Source organism: Mixophyes fleayi, chromosome 5 (genome assembly GCF_038048845.1).
Source record: "Mixophyes fleayi isolate aMixFle1 chromosome 5, aMixFle1.hap1, whole genome shotgun sequence".
Taxonomy (NCBI): Eukaryota; Metazoa; Chordata; class Amphibia; order Anura; family Limnodynastidae; genus Mixophyes; species Mixophyes fleayi.
In genome coordinates this window covers 164188502-164214908 of record NC_134406.1, presented here as the reverse complement: position 1 = coordinate 164214908, position 26407 = coordinate 164188502, and the positions used below count along the sequence as shown (strand labels likewise).

The 26407-nt window shown below is 37.2% G+C and overlaps 1 protein-coding gene across 3 annotated transcripts in view; it reads right to left on the bottom strand.

The window, feature by feature from the left end:
* RELCH (RAB11 binding and LisH domain, coiled-coil and HEAT repeat containing) overlaps positions 1-26407 on the bottom strand; it is a 91862-nt gene that overhangs the window by 15792 nt on the left and 49663 nt on the right. For all 3 annotated transcript variants that reach the window (XM_075212946.1, XM_075212945.1, XM_075212947.1), the window contains 11 exons: positions 25768-25915; positions 17694-17850; positions 15706-15829; positions 15498-15546; positions 12705-12784; positions 12328-12434; positions 11914-12013; positions 6340-6422; positions 5709-5772; positions 3311-3449; positions 2633-2749 (listed from right to left, as the gene is read on the bottom strand). In XM_075212946.1, coding sequence (XP_075069047.1) covers positions 2633-2749; positions 3311-3449; positions 5709-5772; positions 6340-6422; positions 11914-12013; positions 12328-12434; positions 12705-12784; positions 15498-15546; positions 15706-15829; positions 17694-17850; positions 25768-25915 — 1168 coding nt within the window. The remainder of the gene's footprint in view (positions 1-2632; positions 2750-3310; positions 3450-5708; positions 5773-6339; positions 6423-11913; positions 12014-12327; positions 12435-12704; positions 12785-15497; positions 15547-15705; positions 15830-17693; positions 17851-25767; positions 25916-26407) is intronic.

Sequence of the window (26407 nt, the reverse complement as noted above, 5' to 3'; positions counted from 1 at the left end):
CCATGGTGAGCGAGGACATGCCTCTCCACTTTACGCGAGTTGGACAAAAATGCCGACCGTGGAACAGCATAACACTGTTCTAAAAATGGGAGAGTCCTAATGAAATCGGGACGTTAGGAGTTATGCTGTCATAGTACTATATAGTTGTTTTTGTTATGCAAATGAAAAAACAAAACAAAAAGGAGCCAGCAGTATCTGTAAAAAGGAAAAACAAACACATCCCAAATTGTGCTCAAATAACAAAAGTGAGTTAGCCTTGTACCAACATGCACAAGAAAAAAGGACTTATCAGATTATCTCTCTATGAATTTGCAAACTTTCCTTCCTGGTAAAGACACCTGGGGTAAACGTATCAAAGTGCAGATGTAGAGGTTAATAGTGATTTTATGTGCAATCTCGCCCGAGATTCAACAGAGAGGGGCGGGAAAAAAAAAAGCAAAATCATACTGTTAGGGCTGGTTATTCTTAACATTATGTAAAGGGATTATATGTAAGGGGGAAAAAACTTTGTGCCTATGTGCATACTGCCACTAGTAGTGCCACAAGTATGTACTTTAAATGGTGTCCCCATCTGGAAATATTAAGTGTTGCCACATCAGAAAAAAATATTATTGTTTCACTGGTAATTAAAATTGTATGCCACTATAATATAATAAAATAAAAAGATTGTTCTTATATATAATGACGAAATTTGGGCCACTAACTTATTCTAAAAATAATTTGGCCTCCATAAGATAATAATTTTTGCCCCTTTAAACAAGAAATCATGGTTAATTAAAACTTGTGTTGTGACTCTGCTATGCTAACATTGGTCAGCAGTGAAAAGCTGATATGTTTACTAATCTCGCCTAAACAAAGCACAGTGTTGATTCTGGTGATTTATCACAGCAATCTCGGGCGTGTTGATTATGGCGATTTACTATTCACTCGCACTTTCATACATTGGCAAACTAAAAAAAAAACAAAAAAACATGCAAAAAAACTCACATAACAACAAAACAAAAAAACGCTGAAAAAGGCAAATCGCAACTTGATATATTTTGCCCTTGGAGTCTATTTCAAATTGCTTTCTGTGACACTTTTCCTTATTTTACTTGAAACGTTAATCGTCCTACACCAGTTTTTCTCTTAGGGTTGGATTATATACAAATACAGGAGGTGTTTATAAATATGTGTGTCTACAAAAGTATTGAGGGGAGAAAATGTTACATCTGATTTAGAAGTGAAAATGATTATTATTGACAAAAGTAGGTCGTAGAGGTCATTAATAAATCATAATTGTGAAGCATTGAGTGCTAATATATTGGTGTAGTTAGCATGCTTTTCTCCTATATATATATATATATATTGCACACAATTGCTGCAAGGTAATCATATTTTGCAGCCTTGTACGTGCTCAGAACTGGATCTGTGAGGAATACTACAACGGAGACATCTCTGCCGCTCATAGATCCCGGCACCTTAACAACAGGGAGCTCAGATAAATCACAGATTAAACAACTGCAAATCCAGTTTGAGCAGAAATGATTTCAATAAAGAACAAACTGTATAGGAAATTAATTGACTGCACTAAGCTTGTGAATCACCACAAACATACAGTAACACACACCAAAATATTTGCATAACAATAGATATGAAAAAAGGAATAAAATAAGCGTTAAAAGCTGGATGACCGTACAAAAGAGGAAGGTGTTGGGAAGGAAGCAGCTATTGATTGACACAACACTGGAACTTCTCCTTTATAAACACAAGCTTGCCATTTAAGCTAAAATATCAACATGCAACTTGCACAACTGACTGAACTAATTTTAAATGGACTGTGCAGGAAGTTATGTGGCGGTAACACCAAATACACCACACATCTGCATCACAAGACAGGACAGAAAGCGGCTTGCTGTCTCTCTGTGTGTGTCATTAGTACAGACATACTAAAAGCAACATATGGAAATTACAGCAATAGAAATACTGCCGAAAAGATACCAGGAGCTTATCTTTCATGGAAGAAGAAAAAGATGCCTGGGATGCGAAATTCATCCATACAAGACCTCAATGTCCAAGTCAGTGATTCAATAAATATTTAGAGGTTTAAGACAGGAATTAGAGATTTACCAAACCACATTTTATTTCCCAGCAAGGAGACACTGCTGGAGAAAATGAGACATCCTAAGAAAAGAGGAAGTTCTATGCATGCTCTATATTTCAGCGGTATAGGATTTGTTTTTAAATTATGCAATCAAATAATTATACTCCTTTCTTAATGCAGATTTTAAATGAGATCTTTTTTGGCTAGAAGGAAAGAAACTGTATTGTGTTTTTTGTTCATTTGTAAGTTGCCCGTTCCCTCAGCTGCACCTTTTACCCTGAATGTAACAGTGCAATCATTCTCTGTTTAATGTAAGTAGCATCCAATATTTCACAGTTCACATGTGAAGTTTTCCATACACACTTTGCATAAACATGATATAGAGATATAGTTCATAGCAATTGTAACTTTTCAAAAACCATCCGATTCCTACCTAGGCTGTCAAATTTAGGTCATGTTGGGGCCTAGTCTGCAATGGTCTTCAGTTCTCCTTCCTAGCTAAAACAGACTAATGCTTTATACAGAGTAATTCCTCAGTGAAAAGGATACAGCAGCACGATAGAGCACTGTAAGCTTCAAACAAGTAAGTAGCAATGTCCAGTCTCTTGGAATCCACTGACTGTTGATTATTGACCAAAGATAATTTGTGCAAATGGGGAAGAACAACTAGAACACAAAAACAAATATTACAATTACATTTCTTAATGGCTTTTATTTTAAGTCTTTTCTAAAATTTTAGTCATGCTAGCGAAATGTAAGAGGTAGAATAATTCTTATGTGAAACAGTGACAGAACAATGCGGTCTGGGAGAGATTATGTCTACTGAAGACGGTTTTGGTGAATACAGACTTCATTATTGTACATATTCTGTATGTTCTATCCTGGGTTTGGCAATATGCACAAGCTGAATACATACTACACTTGTGTTTTGTGTGCTTTGGTTTCTAGCTAAATTGAGGATTGCACTCCACCGAGAAGAGCTGCATACAGATGTAAGTAGTGTAGAGACTATGGACACTGTATATGGATCTGAATAACTTTATCCATGGTGGTGCTTTATCAGAAGCGGTTCCTTCCTTCTTGCTTATAAAACAGTCAGACACATGGTGTAAGCCACAAGTACATGATGAGAAGCTACACACTGTTTGTGTAGCCAAACATGTCCATTGCATACTTTTGCTTGTGCCAAGCATGACCGAAAATCAGTCTAAAGGAATGGTCACTCACATTCATCTCTGAATCTTGGCTCTGCATTAGGTCCAACTCTCCCAAATGTCCTGATTAGCTCAATCTGCAAGGAGTGCTGATCTTGATATTGAGGGTCTTCCAGGAATGAAGCCAACTGCATTTTCACTCTCTCTAATAACTACAAACAAGAATGTTTACAGAATTAGAAACAAGCATAGACATGGGTATTTCAGATAAACTTTTATTTTTGATTTAGTGGTATTTGTCTTTATATATTATTTCTTGCCAAATTCACTTTTAAAAGAATAAATCTAGCATTTCTATTCACAAGAAAAATAAAATACGGTTTGACCTCATAAAATAGTTACTAAAATCCTCAACACTGTACTGCTTTGGGATAGCTACTTCTTACATAAAGACACTAATAAAACAACATTCCTCTGTTTAGGTTTTTTCTCATTTTCAAGCACTTTGTTGTTTACTAGCAACAAAGCTGTGTTAATAATTGTAAAGCTTGCACCAATTTTCATAAATGTCTTCTTTTTCTTTACCCATTGGTTTTCATTCTGTTAAGCTACTTCTTGTCCTGCATACTTTATAACAAATAAATAAAATAACTTACAACATACAGGACTGTGCCAAAGTCTTAGGCAGGTGTGGAAAAAATGCTACAACATAAGAATGCTTTCAAAAATGGAAACGTTAATAGTTTATTATTATTATTATTATTCAATTAACAAAATGCAAAGTGAATGAACAAAAATCTAAATCAAGTCAATATTTGGTGTGACTGTCCTTTTCCTTCAAAAGCTTCTATTCTTCTAGGTACACTTACACACAGCTTTTAAAGGAACTTGGTAGGAAGGTTGTTCCAAACATCTTGGAGAAATAACCACAGATCTTCTGTGGATGTAGGCTCTCTTAAATCCTTCTGTCTCTTCATGTAATCCCAGACAGACTGGATGATGTTGAGATCAGGGCTCTGTGGAGGCCATAATACCACTTCCAGGACTCCTTGTTCTTCTTTACAATGACTATAGTTCTTAATTACACTGGATGTATGTTTGGGGTCGTTGTCCTGCTGCAGAATAACTTTGAAGCCAATCAGATGCTTCCCTGATGGTACTGCATGATGGATAAGAACCTGCCTGTATTTCGCAGCATTGAGGACACCATTCATCCTCACTAAATCCTCAACTCCATTTGCTGAAATGCAGCCCCAAATCTGCAAGGATTCTCCACCATTCTTCACTGTTGCCTGCAGACACTCATTGTCCAGCCTTTCGGCAAACAAACTGCCTTCTGTTGCAGCCAAATATTTCAAATCTTGACTCATCAGTCCAGAGCACCTGCTGTCACTTTCTGCACCCCAGTTCCTAGGTTTTTGCTCATAGTGAGACGAGACCCTTGGCCTTGTTTCAACATTGAAGGTATAGCTTTTTGGCTGTAATTCTTCCATGAAGACCCCTTCTGGCCAAACTTCTCCAAACAGTAGATGGGTGTACTTGGGTCCCACTGTTTTTTTCCCAGTTCTGAGCTGGACATCTTCCGATTTCGAAAGCAAAAAAGCATGATGTGTCTTTCCTCTGATGCCCTAAGTTTCCTTGGCCAACCACTGCATCTACTTTCCTCATCATTGCCTTTCAAGATGTGATCTTCTTTTAAAGAAGCACAGTCTGCTTTGAAATCTTTGCCTGGGAGAGACCTTGCTGATGCAGTATAACTACCTTGTGTCTTGTTGCTGTGCTCAGTCTTACCACGGTGTATGACCTGTGATATGAAACGGTCTTCTACAACCTTACCTTTGCAGCAGAGTTTGGCTGTTCCTCACCCAGTTTTAAGCCTCCTAACACAACTGTTTCTGTTAATGAATGTGTTTTAACCTACTTTGCAAATGATTATCATCACCTGTTTGGTATGATTGGTTAATCATACACCAGATTATAATCCTACAAAATCCTCAACTTTGCGCAATTGATGCTGTTTTGAAGGTAAAAAGTGGTCACACCAAATACAGATTTGATTTTAGATTTCTCTTACGTTCATTCACTTTGCATTATGTTAATTGATAACAATAAACACTTCTATTTTTGAAAGCATTCTTACTCTGCAGCATTTTTTCCACACCTGCCTAAAACTTTTGCACAGTATTGTATATATTCAAGGAACTGGTTTTTTTTATATGACAAGGCATATCGCTTACATTTTATTGCACAATTTGTAGATTTATCTCACAATTCATAGAATGTTACAACTTGTCACAACCTAAAATTATTGTTCTTCAATGGAAAACATGTGATACAGATCCATATGCCTGTGAGCTACAGTTTCAATAAAGTAAACTGCACTATCTGCATGTATTCCAAGAACTGCTGCCTTGACCATTTTAAAATGTCCTAGAATTTCACATTGTGCTAGCATTTCAAAATAGTCTCACCTCCCTCTGGGTAACAGTCTCCATGATGGTGCCAAAAGCTGGGATTGTGGCAATTCTTACAGAGCTGCAACAAACGAGAAAATTGGCTACTTACATGTAAATACAACGTAATCAGACAAGAGAACCAATTTTATGGCTTTTTTGTTTCTAGTTATTAAAGGGTCAGAAAAAGTCTAAATAAAGGAGAATTAAAATGAGTCATTGAAATTGAAAATCCGGGGTCACTGGACAAGATAACAAGGGCTGGAAGAAACTTGCTTGTCAACTAAGGATTCACACAGCGCTCGGGAGAGTCAGCTGTACCCAGTCAACATGCAACACACATTGTTTGATAAACGCATAATAGACCACGAATAGCTATGATTGTGAATGGGCAGTCTATAAACCTGGCCTCTTTATTTAAATTATTCACTATAACAGGCATAGAAGTAGTAAAAACGTATAAAGCTCATGCTGCATTATCATTTTCTTAAATGGGTAAGTGAAAATGGTAAATATACTAAGAAATATTTAAGAAATGCTTCATCAGTTTGTATTTGTGTTTAAGTTTAGACTGTTTTTATTTACACACAGTGTAAAACATTTCCAACAAATCAGAATGCTCAGTGTATAAAGCAGCTAGGAAACTTACATTTCTGGATCGCTGGAGAGAGTGATGAGGGCAGGGACAACTCTCTGAGCTACTAAAGTCTCATTCACCCCCTTTACCAAAAGCTGAGGGGTCCAAGCAAATAGAGAGCCATGGTGTGGTGTACAGGAGAGCGAGCAATGTCACGGAAGGCAGAAAGGGGGAGAAACACAAAGTGCAAACAAAGATTAGAAACGACTACTCGCAGGCTACAGTATTATATAGGCAGAGAAGATAGGACAGTAACCTGAACACTGTTCAGTCAACAAGATAATCTCCAAGACTGTATAATGTTATTAATGACACTGGACACAAAATACACACATATATACTGTAGATATATCAAGAAAAGCTATTTGATGTGCATGAGACAGCATCAATACTGATTGAATACTGAATTGATTGCTAAAACCCACAAATAAAACACTGCAGATTGCTAGATAACTTGAGTGTGGATTTCATGTATTCCAAAAACATATCCACCTGGAAATTGAAAAGACCTTGGATAACAAATTTGACTATGATGATACCTGGCCCAATCAATGGTTTAGAAGGATTGACAGGTAGCTGTCGCACACTGGGCAATTAGTGTCTTACCAATGCCTTGGCTAGTTAGAGTATTTCCGTCTAGCCCAATACATCAAAGCAGCTGAAACTGCCTTCCACAATGCTTTAGTATCCCCTTAGACTTAGACCTTCTAGGCAACACTACTCTTAATAACCTCTGTTCTCACACATTAGTCTCAATATATTGGATAGAGCAAGTTTTCCTTTATTTTTTTTACATTCCACTTTAGATCTAAAACTTGGCTTTCAACACATGCAGATTTGTTACTTTCATAACAGTTCTCACTTGTCTATGGAGGCTTTTATGCGACTGACTGAAATGTCTGTGCCTTAACAGCTTCTCTTTACAAGGCTTCCATGTTATATTTTCTGCAACTTGTTTGTCAAGCTTACATAGCTGTTAGTGAGATGCTAATCTTGACCTTTTTGTTTGTGTAATCAATATGGAGAAGACCTACAGTACAAGCTTCCAGTGATTGTTTGCCCCATTCTGCTTGGCTAGGATTTCTCATTCTGTATCCACATACTGTGGTCAAAGTAGTTCAGAAAGTAAACACTAATTTACCCTTCTAGCAGCTATTCACTTCTGACCCAGGGGGGCCTAGTTAGGGCCCATATGGACCTATGGATTGATTGGTTTTCTGCAGTATATTGAAACATAAGCAGTCACTGAATAAAATGTATGTAAACAGAACAAAACAGGTATGGACTCATCTGTTCTCCAAATTTATTATATATCACAATAATTTAAATGCAGCTGTAAAATTATTTTTTATTATTATTATTATTTCCAAAGAAAACGTGTAAACTTCCCATTTATAATGGTCTTCTGTTCACTTATTCGCATATTTTGGAAGTTGAAAATCAAGTAACTTTACTTTTTACACGTTGGAAAATTGGTCTTAACACAACTGGCTGGGCATTAGTACAAATACGTTCCAAGCCCATAAAATTTTAGGTCTACAAATTGCAACATTGTTTACAACTTTATACTGGTGACTAAAAAAAGATCCATATCACAGAATACTTCAACAACACTGCTTGCTTCTAACATTCACAGACATATGTACAAGATCCCAAAAGCTGCATTACCACCTATGTGGCAGAACATTTAAATCTGCCACCTTAAATTGCAGAGATGGGGTGTCAGAGGGAAGACCAATCAGAATCCATGAAGACTGTCATTGGGCTTCTGATTGGTCCTCCCCCTTTCCACAGTATCAGACTATGGGAGAAACCTCCTGTGTGCAGTTGTTTTTCCCAAGCTCCAAGTAGAGGAATGAGAATACAAATATTGGGTAGTAATGCAGCTTTAAGGCAGAGCTATAGACGTCAAAGTGTAACTCCACAAAAGAATGCTAAAAATTATCTTAATTAAATCATTATGCTGTGTGATACATATTATAGGAATAACTCCTGTTACTTGACATAGGAAACACATTGTGGACTATTTCCATGGTTACAGAAGTTTCTAAAGTCAGATATTCACAAAAAGTTTGCCAAAAGAAAGCCATAACCAAGACTTCACAATCTGATTTAGGACAGAAATCCTATTTCACGAATCATGGCAACATTGTGCCAAGAGTGGTAGTGTCCACATTCAAGGTATTGTTCTGTGAAGTCATATAGTCTGTCCTGGTTGGCTGTTTATAGCAGTCCTGGCCAACCTGCGGGCTCTCCAGGTGTTGTGAAACTTTGCCAGTAGATAGCTAGTTTATAGCTGGCAGGGCAGGCTGGGACTTGTAGTTTCACAACAACTGGAGAGACGCAGGTCGGCCAGCTCTGATCTATAGTCTGAGAAAACGGTCACATGTGACAAGGAGGATGATAATGCGACATATACCTCCCCACATTGGAGGATAGCCTTTACAGCTGAATGTGTTACGACAGACAGAAGTGGAATTTAGTAGTTAGGAAGAAGGCTTGAGGAGAAGAAAGAGGAAGATTAGAGAAGCCTAAAATTAACATAGATTGCACCCCAATCAACATACTGCACTCTTCCAAGTATGGAAGTAGGGACAAAGTTTAAATAACCAACATCATTTTTTAAAGCCTGAAGATTCTATCTTTAAAAGTTTGTGTTGAAAAAATAAATTGCACTGCATAATCCATAACATTAAGGGGAAATTCAATTCGGCCAGGAATAATGCTGCGCTAATAGTATTACCGTTATACGGTAATTTTAAGATGGATTTCTGCTCGTGGCTCCCTATGCCGAGAGCAAAAATCAGCATTAAAGATTACTGTACTATCGGTAATAATGCGCACTATTACCGTATGAACGTAATGCGGCCAATAGAATTCCCCACCCTTAGGAGCCAATTCAATTATTCCTAAAATAACGCGGCCTGCGCACTATTACTGTTACGGTAATAGTATGCAATATTACCATTAGTATGGTAATGTTAACGATAATTCTTACACACAGCCCTCGGGCCTGTTAAAATTACTGTAATAATGGTAATACTATTAAAGCCGCGTTATTTCTAGAATTGAATCGGCCCCTTAGATGTGGCTCTCTCTCTAGGCATCAACATATCCAACTATTTAGTTGTTAATTTAAAGCAACATATTACAAATGCCATAATATTATTTATGCTTCAAGTGTTTCTGCAAATTGTTATAAACCTTTTCTGGGAATTGCATGCCAGAAAACATGTAATAGTACTGTATGCATATGAACTCAAGTTTCGCTCTGTACATTTCAATGTTTACACACCATCTCCAGGAAGTGTTCTAGCTTTAGGCATTTTATACAAACAACTCAAACATTCAAAATATGACAGTTTAAGAAAGTACCTACATGCTTCCCACACAAGACACTTTTACAAATTCTTCACCGAGAATATGTTGTCAAATCAGTCACCTGTACCAGGTTAAATTAGCATTATGCAATGATCCAATTCTACAATGGCTGGGAAGAAGCTGTGCAGAATGGCACTAGAGGACATTCTACTACTGACAGTTCAGCAAAATGACAAAAAGTGATCTATACTGAATTACATCCAGTGGTGCAGGTCTTAAAAAGCAAAGCAAAAAATCTGCAGTTCACACTATTACTAACCTGGCCCTTCCCAAGAGTCCTGGGTACTGCTCTGTGCAGCCGTTTTTCTAGAGTCTCTGAAAAAAGTCTTCTAGGAAAATCATGGTTGTATAACTGCACAGTTATTTGTGTGGGTGGGAAGACCAATCAGAATTCCAATGACAGACTGCAGTTTCTGATTGGTCCTCCTGCTCACACCTGCTCTATGCATTAATTTTAAAGACGCAAACTTAAAGCTGCATTACATCTTGACGGAACATTTAGATTAGTCCTGTTACTTTTTCATCTCAGTCAACTGGAAGAGGATAGATCCATTGTTGTTCTCAATTTTCACAATTGCTACATTTATTTAAACCAAAATAATGTGCACGCAGACTTAAATATGAAACATTTTCAGCAATAGACAAAAAAAAAAAAAAAGTATGAAACAAAGAAAACAAAAAAGAGTTCAACTAATATTTCCACCCCCCATAAAACCTCTACTTTCAATATAACATTTAGAAAACACATTATTCTCATTCACATCTAGTATCCCCCAGCAATGCATTTCCAGCAGGCAAACCACTTCAAAGCTGTGTGGAAATGACGTCATAAAAAGTCAATGACAATTTCTTATACCTATTCTCATCTGGAAATACCATAATGCATTGCACATTCAGATGAAAATGGGCAGGAGAGGTTGTAATACAGATCGGTTGACACTAAAAGCAATATTTTCATCAAGCAATGAATAAACCACTGAAAACTATGTGGCATGAACATGAACACCATGCAAGTAGAAGCTTGGGACTAGTCAATGCACATGGATACAAGTTTAAAAACCGCTGGTTTAAACAGTGCACATCCCAAGATCTAAATATTATCTCCATTAGATAAGTGTGCAATGTAATGCACACATAAAATACATTAATACAACATTTGTAATCAGAGGTGTACAGAATAAATCTCATACAGAGCAAATTTGTTAAATAAATAAATAAATAAATTAGGGAAGTGCAGAAGTTTAACCACTACATTTTAACGTCTAATACTTTTCCTAATACTGTATGCACATGGCCAATCTATTCCTGTGGAAAGTCCCCTGGGCTCCCCTAGTAAAAACCTGCAATCTCATGTTAAGTGCAAAGTACAAGGCTTACAACCTATCCAATGTCAACATCAGAATGATGTTAGAGATAGTCATTGCCTAGACTGTTATCAGCAACACCTGTTGTAGTGCAGTCCAAGACAAAGCAGTATTAAAGGTTTTCTCCACTCATATATAAATGTACTCTCATCTCTGTTCAATATGTAACATAATGTGTATACATGGGTCCAGTGCATAGTCATATTATCATATAGCATAATTATCTAGAGACATATTTGCATTAGAGGGCTGATAGTTGTTTTGTCGAGCTTGCAGGTTCACCTATTCGCAAATACATTTTCAACAATGCCATAAGCACATTTAGATACTTGGGTTTATTTCACTTAAGGGAATCTGTTTTGCCGCTCTGTTTAACATATGCAGTGCTTGTTTGTAATGTAGATGAACTTAACAGACACCCCTCTCTATTTATGTGGCCAATACTCTATTACAAAGTGTTAGTACAATCACTAACAGCAACACAACCAGTTACTAGATTTACTAAAGGGTGGTTTAATGAAACGGCCAGTTTCTGACATTTTTTCGGTGGTTTTAAAACTGGCAGATCTAATAGGCCAACCCACCAGTTAAAAGGCTGAAAATCACAGTTTTACAAATTCCCACCCCGATTTTTAACACAATCAAAATAAAAATTATTAAGGAATCCCTCCCAAATAAAAAAAAAGTAAGATCCTAAACGCAATATTTGCTTTACTGAGCTATTCAAGAACATTGCATAAGTAATCTTTCTGCTCCATCTCCAACACAAATGCATTAAAATAAATATTAACTGAGAATACAATTTCAGTTTGACAACTCTTTTAAAAAGAACATCACTAACCTCAAATATTCTTGCAGCAGTACAACGTACAAGTGCAGACGTGTGGACAACCCCATACCAAAGCACAGTCAATAGCAACTCATGGTATGCTGGATTAGTCCTGTTAGAGAAAAACAATCTCAGAAATCGTTTTAAGAAGTCATACATCATTTTAACTCTATGCTTGAAGCTCATGTGCAAAATATCCCTGGACCATTCTTCAAGTTTACCCCCTCCTTTAAAAAATTAAAACAAATGCCTCAGCCAAAAACTAGAAAAAAAACAAAAACAACTTACGGAATCTTCTTTACTTAGCCATAGCTCCAGTAGTACCTCACCCCCCCCCCCCATCTCTTACTTTTTTCTCTCCCCCTACCCTGTCCCCTCTTTTCTAAATTGTCATATTGCCCATATATATTTATCACCCTTACTTACCCCAGTTCCACAAAAGATGCTTTTAGACTGTCTAATGATGCATGCGATAATGACAGCATGGTCATTACATCTTCAAGGAAACAGACTAGCAGCTTACGGTCTTCTTCCTGACAAATTTTAGCACAAAGGGATGAGGGGAAAAGCAATGGAGACATGTGGGAAAAAGTGCCTTGCAAATAGGCAAGGCAGAAAATAAGCAACTATTGCAAACAGATGAATGTAAAGGGAATTTTAAAAAACAAACAGGAAAGAAAAAAAAAGTTAAAAAAGCAGGGTCATAGCAACCATTAAGTGGACAATAAGTCAACTGCCCTATCTTTGGTTCCACATTCATCTTGTCTAATCAATTACACAATATAATTTTATGGACAACTCACCTGGTTGTAACATGTCAGGACTCCAGTAGCATAAATAGGGACAGTAGCTTTTGTGAGGACACCATTTCCTGCTGCCGATTCTAAAATATATGGTTGTATGCAAGTATTACATATATGGTACAAGTGAAACATCAAATGTGGTATGTAATTCTACCTTTATAATGGGCATCATGGTTTAGACTAAAAGGTAGGGAGGGATACAATAAAACACTCAGCCACATGCACTCAATAATATACATGGAGAGAGGTGTTTAAAAAAATGCATTACATAGATTCTAGTGGGATGGCCAGCTAGGAAAAGATTTTGGTGGAATTTGTATGGTTCCATAGATTGTAAGCTTGCGAGCAGGGCCTGTGTGTTAATATTTAGATACTCATACTGACAACATGTTGGTCTAGCCACACCCACATTAATCTTGCCTACACATGCTGGAGTTGCTTTTAACATTCTAAGGGGAAGATCCAATTAGCAAAAAATATACGTAAAGTGTCTGCTGCAGAGACAGTTTGTGCGTATTTTTTAGTGAACTATCCACTGATTTTTGCTGGCACCCCATAGAGGTATATTTTTACTGCACTACCAGGAAAAATGCTCAGGTAAATTGGGTCTAAGGGACAGCTTCAATTGTCCGCGATGTTCTAAGAAACATCGCAGACTCCCTTTTTTTTTACCGATATCATGGTAAAAAGGAACGTGGATTTTAGCTTGCACCTTTAGTGGGTGCGAGCAAAAGTCATCATTACATTTGTAAAAAAGAAATCTGCGCAAGGTGTCCTGTGATCATTCCGGAGGCACCTTACGCAGATGTTTTATTATTTGAATCTGCATTTTTTTATAATTTGAATCTTGGCTATATGCTGCTCTAGACTCACTCATATCTACTGTATGATATAATAAGATACAAATAGGTTTTGACATCTGGACCACCACTTTCAGGCACTTCCTGGGTGAGCAGACGGACCCCTCCCTTGAAGCTTTGCAGGTTTTGCTATCTGGGCACAGACCTAGTGAGGTGGCCCCTATAATTCGACAGGCATCAATGGTCTGGACAATATCATATACTCTACTTGGAGGTGAGGGGCTGGACCTGGACACTCCCTTGTGGTCAAATACTAGTTATAAAGAGTTGGTGGGGTTGGAGGAATCAGTAATGTGGTAAAGAGCCGGAATCCATATAATTGGTCAAATATATATATATATATATATATATATATATATATATATATATATATATATATATATATATATATATATATATATATATATATAGACAGTCAGCTACTAAAATATGTGCAATTGAGAGAGTTCTTCCAGTTATCCAGTTAACACTCAGTTCTTCTGATACCTGCAGCTGAGGCACGCCCTATGTGCCCAGTTTCCTGGGGGTCTGCCTCAGTTAGCGGATTCTCAGGTTAAAAATGTGTTACGGTCTGTAGGTCTTTTTAAGACCATCTGTGCTTTATCCCTTATTGCTACATCGGGTGTCTCCGGGAGAACTGGATCCGCTCAGAATAAAATGGGAGGCTGATCTGGGGGTTCTCTCCGATGAGGAGTGGAGTTTGATAATTTGGGGGGGGGGGGGGGGGAGGGGTACTAGACATGCCTCTTGTCTTAGATTCCAGCAAGTCCACTTTTATATGTTTCACAGAGTATATTTGACCCCAGCTAGGGTGCACGGAATGGGAAAATCTACCTGCTTGGAGTGCCCTAAATGCGGGGACCCTGAGGGCACTTTTGGCACCTTCTCTAGACACACCCAGTTGTCCAGTCTTCTACTATACCTGTGACCCCTCAGTTGTGCCCCAATCTTTGCCTGTTTGGCAATACATTGGAGAAGGAACTGGGTAACACACTGTTTAAATATATATTTACTTTGGCCTCTGTAGCTAAGGTTATTATAGCCAGAAAGTGTATTGCAGATGAGCCAACTAGTGTACGTCAGTGGACCACTTTACTTACTGAAATATAGAGACATGAGCAATTCATAAAGAATTCATGAATTCTTACGGTGTAAATTGTAGAATATACCTGCATTGTGCCTTCAGTTTACCCTTCTGTGTATTTATCTGTGTTACACCAAGTTATAAAAAACAAAGCAAAGACAAAAAGATGCAACAAAAGAAAAAAAAAGTGTCCAGCATCATTAATTTTAATCAAGTGTTTAAAAACAAAGAAAATACACTTGCGTGTCTGAAGCCCAAGTTCTAAATCTGAATCTTAAACTACATTTAACCCTTGGCCTGCTAAGAGCAGTAATCCACATCTGAACTGAGCCCTAACAGCGCACTAATTCTAATAAGACACCTTATATAGAGACTCATTTGTTACAGTGAAAACATGCTTTCAATTAGCTCCGGGGATCGCGATTAGGCGCGGCTGCGCATGTAAAGTGACAATATGGTACCGCAAAATCGTGGATTTTCCTCCGCAACCCTATGGGGTCACACGGAAATCCGCAATGTTGCGAAATGTGTTGTCGGTGGGAGCGTGTATCAGCGATCTTTACACTTAATCGAAAATGCCCCTATATATTCTATTTATAGGAAATAGTTGTGGGTTTTCCATAATAATTAGCAAAGGTATTTGGGAGCTCATTATGTGATCTACTCCCTGGGTCATTAGTAGGTGTACTTCAGGTGTTCTCTTGTGTGTAACGGACTAGATTTCAAGTGTTACAAACCATGACAGGTCAGACAAAATAATACGTCAAATTGAAGAAAATGGAAGAATTGTTATAATTATGCGTTTTCAATAAAAAATGTTGCAGGCTGGTTTTAATGGCAAACACTTACCAATATTTTCCTCAGACAGTCTTAAGATTTCCTGGAACTGAGGTTTTACCTGAAAAATAAATTATTCTGCATTAGCCATCTAACAAGACATTTTGTAACATGCAATATAAATAAGTGAAAAATACAGACTGCAATCCTAAGAGAGTTAGATCATGTATTCCTTTCTAAAGAAAGGTGTATTCACGGATACAAAAGTGTAGATTTTTACCTTTGTGTTTGTAAATATCTTTCCAAATGTCCTGCACAGCCGCCAGAAATACCTTGAGAACTCATGAACGCAAGCTGTGGATGCAACATTGATGCGGCCCACTATCTCAATTAGTTGGGGTAATCTGAAGAGGCATAGAACAAGTTGGGTTGTTAGGCAGTTTTTTTTACTATGTAGATGTACCGTGTTGTCATAATGACAAATCTGTCTATAAATTAGTCAATTTCCTGAATGCAATTAAAATCGGATCTCATATGAAAACATGAAAAATGTAAAAGTTCTCAAACCCTAATAAAAGTTACGATGTTTGACATTGTATGTAACCTTATTTTTAAACCAGTAAGCAATTGTCCACTATCAGCCAATTCAGGCTCACAGAGATGCAACTTCAACTTAAGGGAAGCTGGATACCTCGCCACTCATTAAGCTTAGATTTACTGAAAAGGTACTTCATTCTATATATATATATATATATATATATATATATATATATATATATATATATATATATATATATATATATATATATATATATGTTTGATAATCAATTTGTTGTTCTTTGATATCAATATATAGTTATTTAATTACATTTATATAACTAAATGTAGCTGTACAGCCAAAATGAAAGAAAATAAACAAAATAAGGCTTTTAAGTAAAGAAGAAAACCCCCCCCAACAAAACAAACTTTGAGGCAACTTTTCATATATTTCAAAACAGTGGTTTAATTGGAAATTTAAAAGTGACGGTATGTAATGGGAATGGAAGTAAATGGAATTTGATCGTTTTAGGTGGCAGAATGACATACCACCATATACATTCCCACTTCGACCACCGTTTCATAGTAATAAACACACGTGACAAAATTAAAATTAGGAAGATCCCATTGTTTGGGAAACTGAAAAAGCTAGTGGCATATCCAGGACAGGTGCTGGTTGGTAGTACACACAGCTCCATGGGGGTATCGAATGATTGAATTCGGCACTAGGTGCCGCAATGTGTCTCAGAGTTTTTTCTCAAATTTTTGCTCATATTTCCTTGCGTCCCATAGGAGCTGCAAGGAGAAACAAAGTGGAAATGTTGTACTGTATTGGCTGGTAATGTGCACAGCTAGATATTGCGGTGATGTCCGGAGGCACATAGCTGGCAACTGAATTCCCCCTCATGAGTTATAGGGGTGAGAATAAAAATGAGCTATTCTATTACTGTAAATGTTGGTTTTTGCACAAATACCTAATGTGAGAAGCAAAGCTACTACGGGAAATAGCGACTAATTTATTAGCCTCCTATGAGTGCAACCAAAGTTTCATGATAATAGAAATGCTTGCTCTCATTGTCTCTCTCTCTCTCTCTCTCTCTCTCTCTCTCTCTGAAAACTGATATGTAAACAGATAAAAGGAACCAACCAAAGCAGAAAACACTAACTTTAAATGTGATTTATCAGCTCAAAACATGTGTGATAGAATAACCTGTAATTGATTTGAGAAAACACTCCTGTTCACCCTTACTTACAACATTTTTGATTTTAGACTTCGTGACTCGTTGAAATATGAGTCAACGAAACATTTTTCCTTTGCTTTTAGAACTTTTATATTTTACACATTGACGCTTTATAGACCAAGTTTACAAGTCAAGCTTGCAAACCCAAGGGAATTTTAGCTAGTGCCTAAAAAGTGGTCTTCAAGTATCTGATTACTCTGCTGAATGGATTGTCCTTAAACATAATGTAAAAGCTGAGAGTGTCCCCATGTGTATAAAACATGTGAAACATATGGATCAATAAACTCTGGTCCAGGAACTGATTCTACTGATGCTACCTGAATGCATACTTTTTACATTTACAGGTATCGTCTCATATACCGTAAACACTTTTTGTTTTAATTCATTCAACTGAAGAATCAACATATTAAAGTACATAAATAATTCATGTATTTAAAACAATTCTAAAAAAAATAATAAAAAAAATAAAATAAATGGAAATCCAACTCACAGTTGATTAACAACCCAAAGTAAACTTTCCCAGCCGGTGGTGCCTTCATGTTCCAGCTGGTAATCATAAAGCTGAAGTAGCACAGCCAGCTGTTCACGACTGCCAATGATGGTTGCTACATCCTGTAGAGGTGATATAGGACGAGGAAACCTAGTCACTGTAGAATAACAACAAGAGCAAGAGTTAGACACAACTTTTACAACATATGTAATAATTCCTAGGCCAGAGAAATGGAAGACTACAAAAGGAAGAGCTCTCCCCTATTCCTAAGAGCCTTCACACAGGGTTAACAAATACAAAGCAAACAAAACACACTAGAATTTTATTTTCTGCTATGTTTAACCACTTACACTACATTTAGTAACCATCAACAAATCTAATCCGCGTTGCACGATCATTGTGGAAATGTCATAGCAACCAGGGGGCTTTCCTTTGAAGCCAATCAAAATAAACATTATTATTACCCATATATGTTGTGTGTTTGCTTGTCACCGTTTCTCAGGTAACATCTGTATTTTAAACCATGACACACTTCTGTGTGTACTGCCATTGTTGAACAAGAGCAATCACTGTCAAGCAAAGGTTCCTGCTAAACGGGCAAGAACTGTGAATGATTCGGTTTCTGCTCCTTTGATCATCACACACTGTGTTCAAAATGTTAAGTGACAGCGGAATGCTAGGTTATCTGGCAATTTCATCATGTCATCACTAGGAATTCTTTGTATGCTGCCCCCTTTCTTTCATCTAAACCTATAAATTATACACATCAGTATGTTGTACCACTGTGCAAATATAGCATATCATCGCATATCAATAAAAAACAAAAACAAAACACCTTTTAAAAACTCAAATGTTACATTTTGTTCCCGGACTCTAGAACCAGGACACTTCTTGTATAAGCTACTGTTATTTGGTATTGTTATACTTCAGAGAACTTGGGTCACTAAATGTTGTCACATAGAGTATATTTAGGGTTACACTAATTAGGTGAAAGTAACTAGGAATAATGAAAAGTGTATTTTACCACATTTCTTGTTATGTGCACATAAAATAAAGCAAAATATATTTCAAAGATGCATCTAAAAAAAGCCCTATTTGTCCTGAATAAAATACATTAAAAAAATAATGCATTTACTTGTGTAGATTAAAGGACTAAAAAAAGAAAAAAAAAAGTTATTTCCAGTGAAATTAGCAGATCACCAAAAGGTGATAAAAAGATGTTAAACTAAACTAATAATTTCAACAAACAGGTAAAACAGGGACATTTCTAAAGTATAAACAATCCTTGAAAGTCAGAGTATAAAGACATAGAAGCATTTCAATAACAGACCACAAAGAAATAACATTTGTCTTATGGAAATTTCAAAGCACTGATCACACTATGATACAGACGCACCTTATGGATAAAAAAAGCAAGTTTAGCGTCAAGCATCACTAAACTTTTACATATCAATCTGTTCAACTTTATTAACATGTCACCTTAGGCACTTCTCACATTTAGATTTCTTATATCATGGAATACAAACTAATTTATTCTGTAATACTTACCATTGATTAAACAATATTCTTTGATGAAAAAAAAAAACCCTCTATACTTAAATTTTCTTAATTACAAACAAAAACCAACCAAAAATACTGAGTCAATCTTACTTACCCCATCCCTGGCTCTTCTCACCTCTAAGGGAAGAGCTATAGCACTTGTCAGAACATTAGCAACCTCTTGAAGCCCTACACTCATAGGCACTGACCATGGGGCAAACCAGGCTAAGTGGTCTAGCAATACGGAACTTTGAGGATTTGGGGAAGGAACATGATGTCCAGTTTTTTCATTTTAAACTATACAGCGCACAGTGTTGGGGAAGTATTTTACTTGTGTAAACTTGTGTTGAGCAACGCTGCCTGCCACCACTCCTATTGCAATGCATGACAAACATAGGAGAAGGTGGCTGTTGGGACCCAAGACGTGTAGGAAGTGATAGCAAGGTTTGAAGCTACTGCACAAAGGTAAATAGGCCATCCAGTGAATGAATCATCAGATAGGTGACAGCCTGGTGCTAGAATGTATTATTTGCTACACACATTTTTATTTTATTTATATGTTAAATGCTTAAAACATAAAAAGATGTTTTACAAAAGGATTCATATTTTTTAACATCTCACTGCATATATTATGCAACTTTAAATTCACATTATTTTTCATTCTATGCTTATTAATGTGGACACATACTCTTCTACTTCAAGAATTGTTTTAGAGTATTATTTTTTAATTTATTTTTTTAACACTTTTATATAACTTAAGAAATTAGCTCCAGATGGTTCTGCTGTTACTCCTTGTGAATTGAAATCTAGCGTTTTAAATATGTCCGTTCCGACTAGTATAGATACACAGATAGATATGCTCTTTGCTCACAATAGTATACATATACAAACGCTACATTCCCTGGGTCTGCAGGACTTTAGGCATTAAATGACAGTTTATTTTTCCAGGTACCATCCCATTTCCCTACTCCCATTCCTTACAAAATTCTCGAACAACTAGTATAAAACCATTTAACGCACTTTCTCACTGTTAACCCTCTCCTTGACTCTACAAATCGGGCTTCTATCCTCTCCACAATACTGAGACTGCCCTCAGCAAGGTGACTAATGATCTACTCTTGTCCAAGCCTTGGGCTTTCGACACATGTCCTTTCTTACTTGACACCCATCACTCCCTTAGTCTTCGTGGTACCATCCATTCCTGGTCTACCTTCTCCTACCTCTCTGATTACTTCAGTGCCTGATCATCTGACACCTGCTTCACCCTTCTCCCTCTGTCTGGGTCCCCAAGGCTCTGTTTTTGGCCCATTACATGTCTTGTCTTGATCAACTCATCTGGTCTTTCAGCCTTCAATATTATCTTTATGCTGACTCTAATCTACCCTTCTCCTCCTGACCTCTCTACTCTCCTTATATCAGACTGCCTCTTTCTGCCATCTCCACTAGAGTCTACCTTAAGGTTGATGGTGTCACCCTCTTCTGTGCCATGCTGCCTGGGGGTAATGATTGACTGTGCCCTCAATTTCACTGCCCACATTTAGACCATCGCCTAATCTTGTAATTTCCACCTTTGCAACATTGCTTGGATGCACTTTTCCTATCCCTGGATGCCTGCCACTAAGACCGCATTCTTATATTCTCTCACCTTAATTATTGCAATCTCCTCCTCTCTGGACTGTGTCACCCACCCTCTTCCTTCTGCAATCTATCTGAATGCGGCATTGCGATTAATCTTCCTCTCCAGCTGTCTCTCTGCAAAGCCCTCCATTGTCTCCTCATTCTCTCCAGAAAACAATTCAAGCTGCTTACCCTAACCTATAAGCCATCTTCAAGGACTGCCCATTCTACATCTACAACTCCCCTACTCAGCCAACTCTGTTCCATTATTGACCTTCTCTCCTCCTCACACCACCTCACAATCCCGCCTTCAGGATTTCATGCACGCTTCTCCTCACCTTTGGAACTTCCTGCCTTACCTGGCCAGACTCTCTTTCAATTTTACAAGTTCTCCCTCAAAACTATCTTTTCATGCTTGCTACAACTCTCAGGCTTCACTTACCATTTCCACCTCTTTCCCTCAACCAATACTGCCCCATCCTAAACAACTCAGTCCTCTCTCTCCACCTACTGCTTCCACTTGCTGCCCTCCAAAAATAAACATTCAAGAGGAGCAGGGAAGCAAGTGAAGGTAACTCTCACAAGCTTGGCCCTCTGTACCTCCTAGTCTTTTTTATAAAGGATTCCTTTGTTATAGTTGTGTACACAAATGTTGTTACCCAAATGTGTGTATTCTCTCCGATCTCGTCATATCTTTCTGCCATTTCATCTTGGATGTCCTCTTGCCACCTCAAGCTTTCAAAAACTAAAAATATTCCCACCAACCAACAGAAGCTATCAGCTTGAGATCTTTCTGTCAACAGAATAAACTCTACCCATTATGCTCGCTGCCAACATGTTATCCTTGACTGAGAACTGCCTCTTGTTCTACACATTGAATCTGTATACAAATCATGCTAAATACATCAAAGAAACATTTCCATAACATGCATGTAGCTCAAACAAGGCGAAAACTTTAATTACTTTACTTTTAACCAAAACAACCTGTGTTCCCTCTCATATTAAGCATAAACTATAGTGGCTTTTGTTTATCATGAAACAAAGTAGGAATTGAAATGCCTTTCAAAAAGTAAATGAAACTAAAAACAAAAAAGGATATTTTTATATTTCCTAGAACAAAAACAAAGCACTTTATTTTTCCTTTTCTTTCTGTTTTTTTTTTTTTTTAAACTAAGAAGTCCACTTCCTTATTCCATGTTCTTAGTCATATATATAGTGCTAAAATGTCTGTTAATTGGCATTAGGAGGATACGTATTGAGTGGTTTGGATCAACCACAGCACTCACACTTTCCTGCCCCCCAACACGACAAGTTGATAAGGGATTCAGTACCTGTACGAAGTCTGAACTGTCCTGTTTGATTGGTTGCGTAGAATGCCCAGACCCTGGCAATGAGCAGGTGTCCCTCGTCTCCCAGGGCTGAAGGAGATTTGCTAATCAAGCTTTGCTGAATGAAGTATTCACTATGATCTTGTCCTATTTTTAAACTGTTCCATCTACAATGTAAAATTAGACTTTCTGGATGTTTACTACTCTTCTGTTACTATACCAAATGCATAACCTGAATCTCCACAAATGATATTCCCAAGAGTAATATTTCTGAGTACATAAAGTTCACACAAGTTAGACAAGTTCATGTGTGTAAGAAAGTTTCAAATAAGTAGGTACAGTTTTCTGTACACAGCCTACAAAAACGCAACTCACTAAGGGGAAAATTAAATACAAAATGCCCCTGTAATTTTTATTTCCAGGTTATCACTCCCGGAAAATAATCATTTTAATTTAAAATTGTCAAGCATTGTGTAAAACTTCCCATCTAAAAAAAAACAATACATTGACTATTACAATCCAAAAATATACTGACCTGGGGAAGGCAGTGTTCTTCCCCAGAAAATATTGCCAGCTGGGTGGCATTAAGTAGTAGCCTGGTGGGGGCAGTTGTAATACTTTGCAATAATATTGAAAAATGTTGGAGGCCATTGCCCACACCTGCTAGGACTGGTCAGACTGGAGGTCAGTGGTCTAACACACACACTGCTGGCTGTGGTGCTCACATAGTGCCTGCTATAATAAGAGAAACAATGATGGTTTATTCTATTATAATAGGACTCTGTTGGGCTCCAAGAGCAAGTAAAAACAGTTGGGTGGAGCACCCTGGAAATAGGTGCTGGGAACACTGGAAGGTAATTTGGATCAGACTTTCCACAGAGTCTTACAGCTCTGACAATGTGATGGGAGTGCCATTTTCCTGAAACAATGGAGGACTTGGAAAGAATGCCAGAACAACGCATTCTTCATTACACTGGAAGGAAGATGCCACCTTAAAAAGGAAGTATGCAAATGGACCTAATTCAATGCTTGCAAGTCTGAAATTCTATAAGTTGAATTATAAAAGGTGGCCAAGAAAATGACAACCTTTATAATTAAATTCAATAGTGATAAATCCAAAATGGGATCATAGGGAGTCAAATACAAATTTCCCAGGACTGGAGCAAGATTACACTTTGGGAAGTGTAGTTTAATGGTGGTCTGATTATTGTTATTGTCTTTATGAATTCTATTACTAGATGGACTGACCACCCATTTAGTACTACAAAAGGGTGGATAGGGCCAAAATCATAACTTTAATCAAGCTTAGTTAGGCTCAAGTACTTGTTTTCTGCTTTCTGGAGAAAATTTTGTACCTAGGATAACCATAGCTGTAGATGATCAAAGTGTAACTATTTTGCAAACCTGAAGAACTTTTTCCATATCTTGACTTATTTGGAGTTGGAAGAGCTATTTATGGCTTTTAACAAAGTATCAAGGACCTTCAAATCTCGGTGCTGGAAAGCTTGCCGAAAATGGTCAGCTAATAGGGAAATGGGCTATGTATGCTCCACTGTCGAAAAAAAAACCAAAAAACCATCAGGCCCACCTTTCTGTTGTAATGGTGGCGAAAGGAATACCCAAATATCTTATATACACCTTTGTGCTGACAGAAATCATCTGTGCTGGTTTTATTTTCTTTTGAAATTTGCAGTTTAGAAGAGGCACTGTACCTTATCCAGCTGGACTATGCTTTGTGAAGGCTGCTATTGACTACAGCAGAGGTTGACAGGACTTTGATGACCCAACTTCTGCAGGTTTGAAATAGCCTTGGACTGTGTGCCAACACCAGAATATTATATAGGTAATGGACAATTTTCTATTTTCTTGCAGGTTCCAAATTAGTCAAGAGGTGACAATATCCTTGTAACCATATAGAGACCAAATAGAAGACGTCAAAATTGAAAATCAAATTCCTGTGCTGCCAAATGGAAAAATCTCTTACGGTCAAATAAATAGGCACATGAAGATAAGCATCTATAGACCCCATTCAATCTGACTTGTGCACCACAGCAATTACAAATTTCTAAAGATTCCATCTAAAGTTTTCATCAGAATCCACCTCTGTACAAAATTGAACATTCAAGCTTTCATCATAAACTCAATCTTATATCCCTGGGACAACAGGAAATAACAATTGTCTCAATCTCTTTTTGTGTAGTCCGTTCCGAATTGTAAAAGGCCTGGCACCACCCGCCTGACCAGTTCGATCAGGCAGATTCTCAAAAGGACTTGTTAACTTCCCCACATAATATTAATATTCAAACCTTGGCTCTGGATATGCAGAGGAAAGAACTTTGAGTTCCTTTCCAAGAACCTTTCATATATTCTATTCCCAAGATCTTGTTTTACTGTTATTTTAATAAAAACAATTTCTGTCTGGACCACTCATTTGGCACCTTCCTCACTTGTTCTTGGGAATAATGCTCAGTTTTTATCCTTTCACCAAATTTGATCAATTTGTCAAGATTTGTTTTTTACAAACAGCCTTTACACCAGCAAAATGAACCGGTTGCACCAGCAAACAGAATTGAAAATCCACTGTAACAAATAATTGAACTTAGGATGACATCGTTGGCACTGGATGTCAGAACACCCTGGACAGGAAAAAAGAAAAAGGTGAAGGCAACTCTTTAACAAGATTTCTCAGCAATCCTCCATGTTTCCCAGACACTAAGAATTCTGTGGTTAAATGGTAATTCTAACTAATACCATATACTCCATCAACAATCATTTCTAGGCCCTTTAACTTTACTTAAACTAGAGAAAATTACACAGATTAGGTATACAAAAACAAACACAAAAAAACCCCACAACATTCTTTAATAGCACATTCAGTGTTAGAATGAATTGTTAGTTTTTTTTGTTTTTTTTAGTATTCATAACTATAAAAGTAAAAACAACTAAAAACAATTTTAAAACACTAATAAATCTAGTTATTGTCTTATCTAGCACAAAATGTGCCTGATCATAAAGCTGCAATGTAGTAATTAGTAGTCATTATACTGCTCAAAAATTTGTTAGCCATGTAATTAGGGAGCATCATACTAGGTCTGTATTCACACAGGAGCAAAAATACATTGAAAAAATACACACCAAAAAAACCCAAAATATAAAAACAAAAAGATCAAAAGAAAAAGAAAACCAGCAGTAGAGGTTATTACACAGTCTCACATGCTGGGACAGCTGAGTCAGATGCAGGAAAATCACATAGCCAGCAGATCTATTTTAAGGACAAGTAGACTGTAATAGAAGTTGGAAAAAATCAAAATCAAATTAAACTTTGTGTGTATAAACCACCAGTGCTTTAAAACCACTATGGTATGGAATGTAATTAGAGACAAAAAAGAATGCTTGCTTGTTTGCCAATAATTGCAAAAAGCAATCCAATGTATACACTTACACAGCCCTGGGACACAGAGCTTCACAAGTACACTCCTGTGTGAGAATGGAGAGCTGGCAAATATGATTACAGATTTTTTTCTGTACATGAAAACAATTACACTACCGAAATGACCATTGTGTTTGAAGAAAGATATGGATTTTCATACCTTCTATCTGCAATATTTCTCCCTGAAGTTTGGCTTTATTCGTAAATGTTGCATTCTGCAATACGGTGGCAAACAGTGAAGGGATAAGGGACTGCAAGGCAGAGAGATACATGTGTAGCTTGTGTTCGTCCAGCCCGTGTTCTCCATCCTTAGGTTCAAGGGAAGCAAAAAAAAAAAAAAAAAATATGGAAAAAATATATAATTCACTTACAGCCATACAACACACCCTATTTAAATACACCTTGCTTAGAATGAACTAAAACCTTAGCATGTTGAAGGTTAAGCCATAAAATGCTGGTATAAGATTTCAAATGTCTAAACGTCGTAGGGAGTGGCAAGCGCTAAACACATTACAAACAGTCAATTCACAACAATCCAGAGAATTATAGTATGGTGACCACAATAGAAATACACCTCAACAGCAATATCAATGCAAAACAGCTACTACCCCAGCTGGGATCAGTAAATCACCCATTAACATAGATAGTATGTTGCAATGGAGGGCGCTAGATAAAAGTTAGAATAATGTCTCAAACAGATCAAATCCCATTATAAATGTAGTCAATTATAGCATTTATGCACTTAACAGTTAATAGCCGAATTACAGTTTAGGACACATCTATGGCAGTTCCTCAGACAA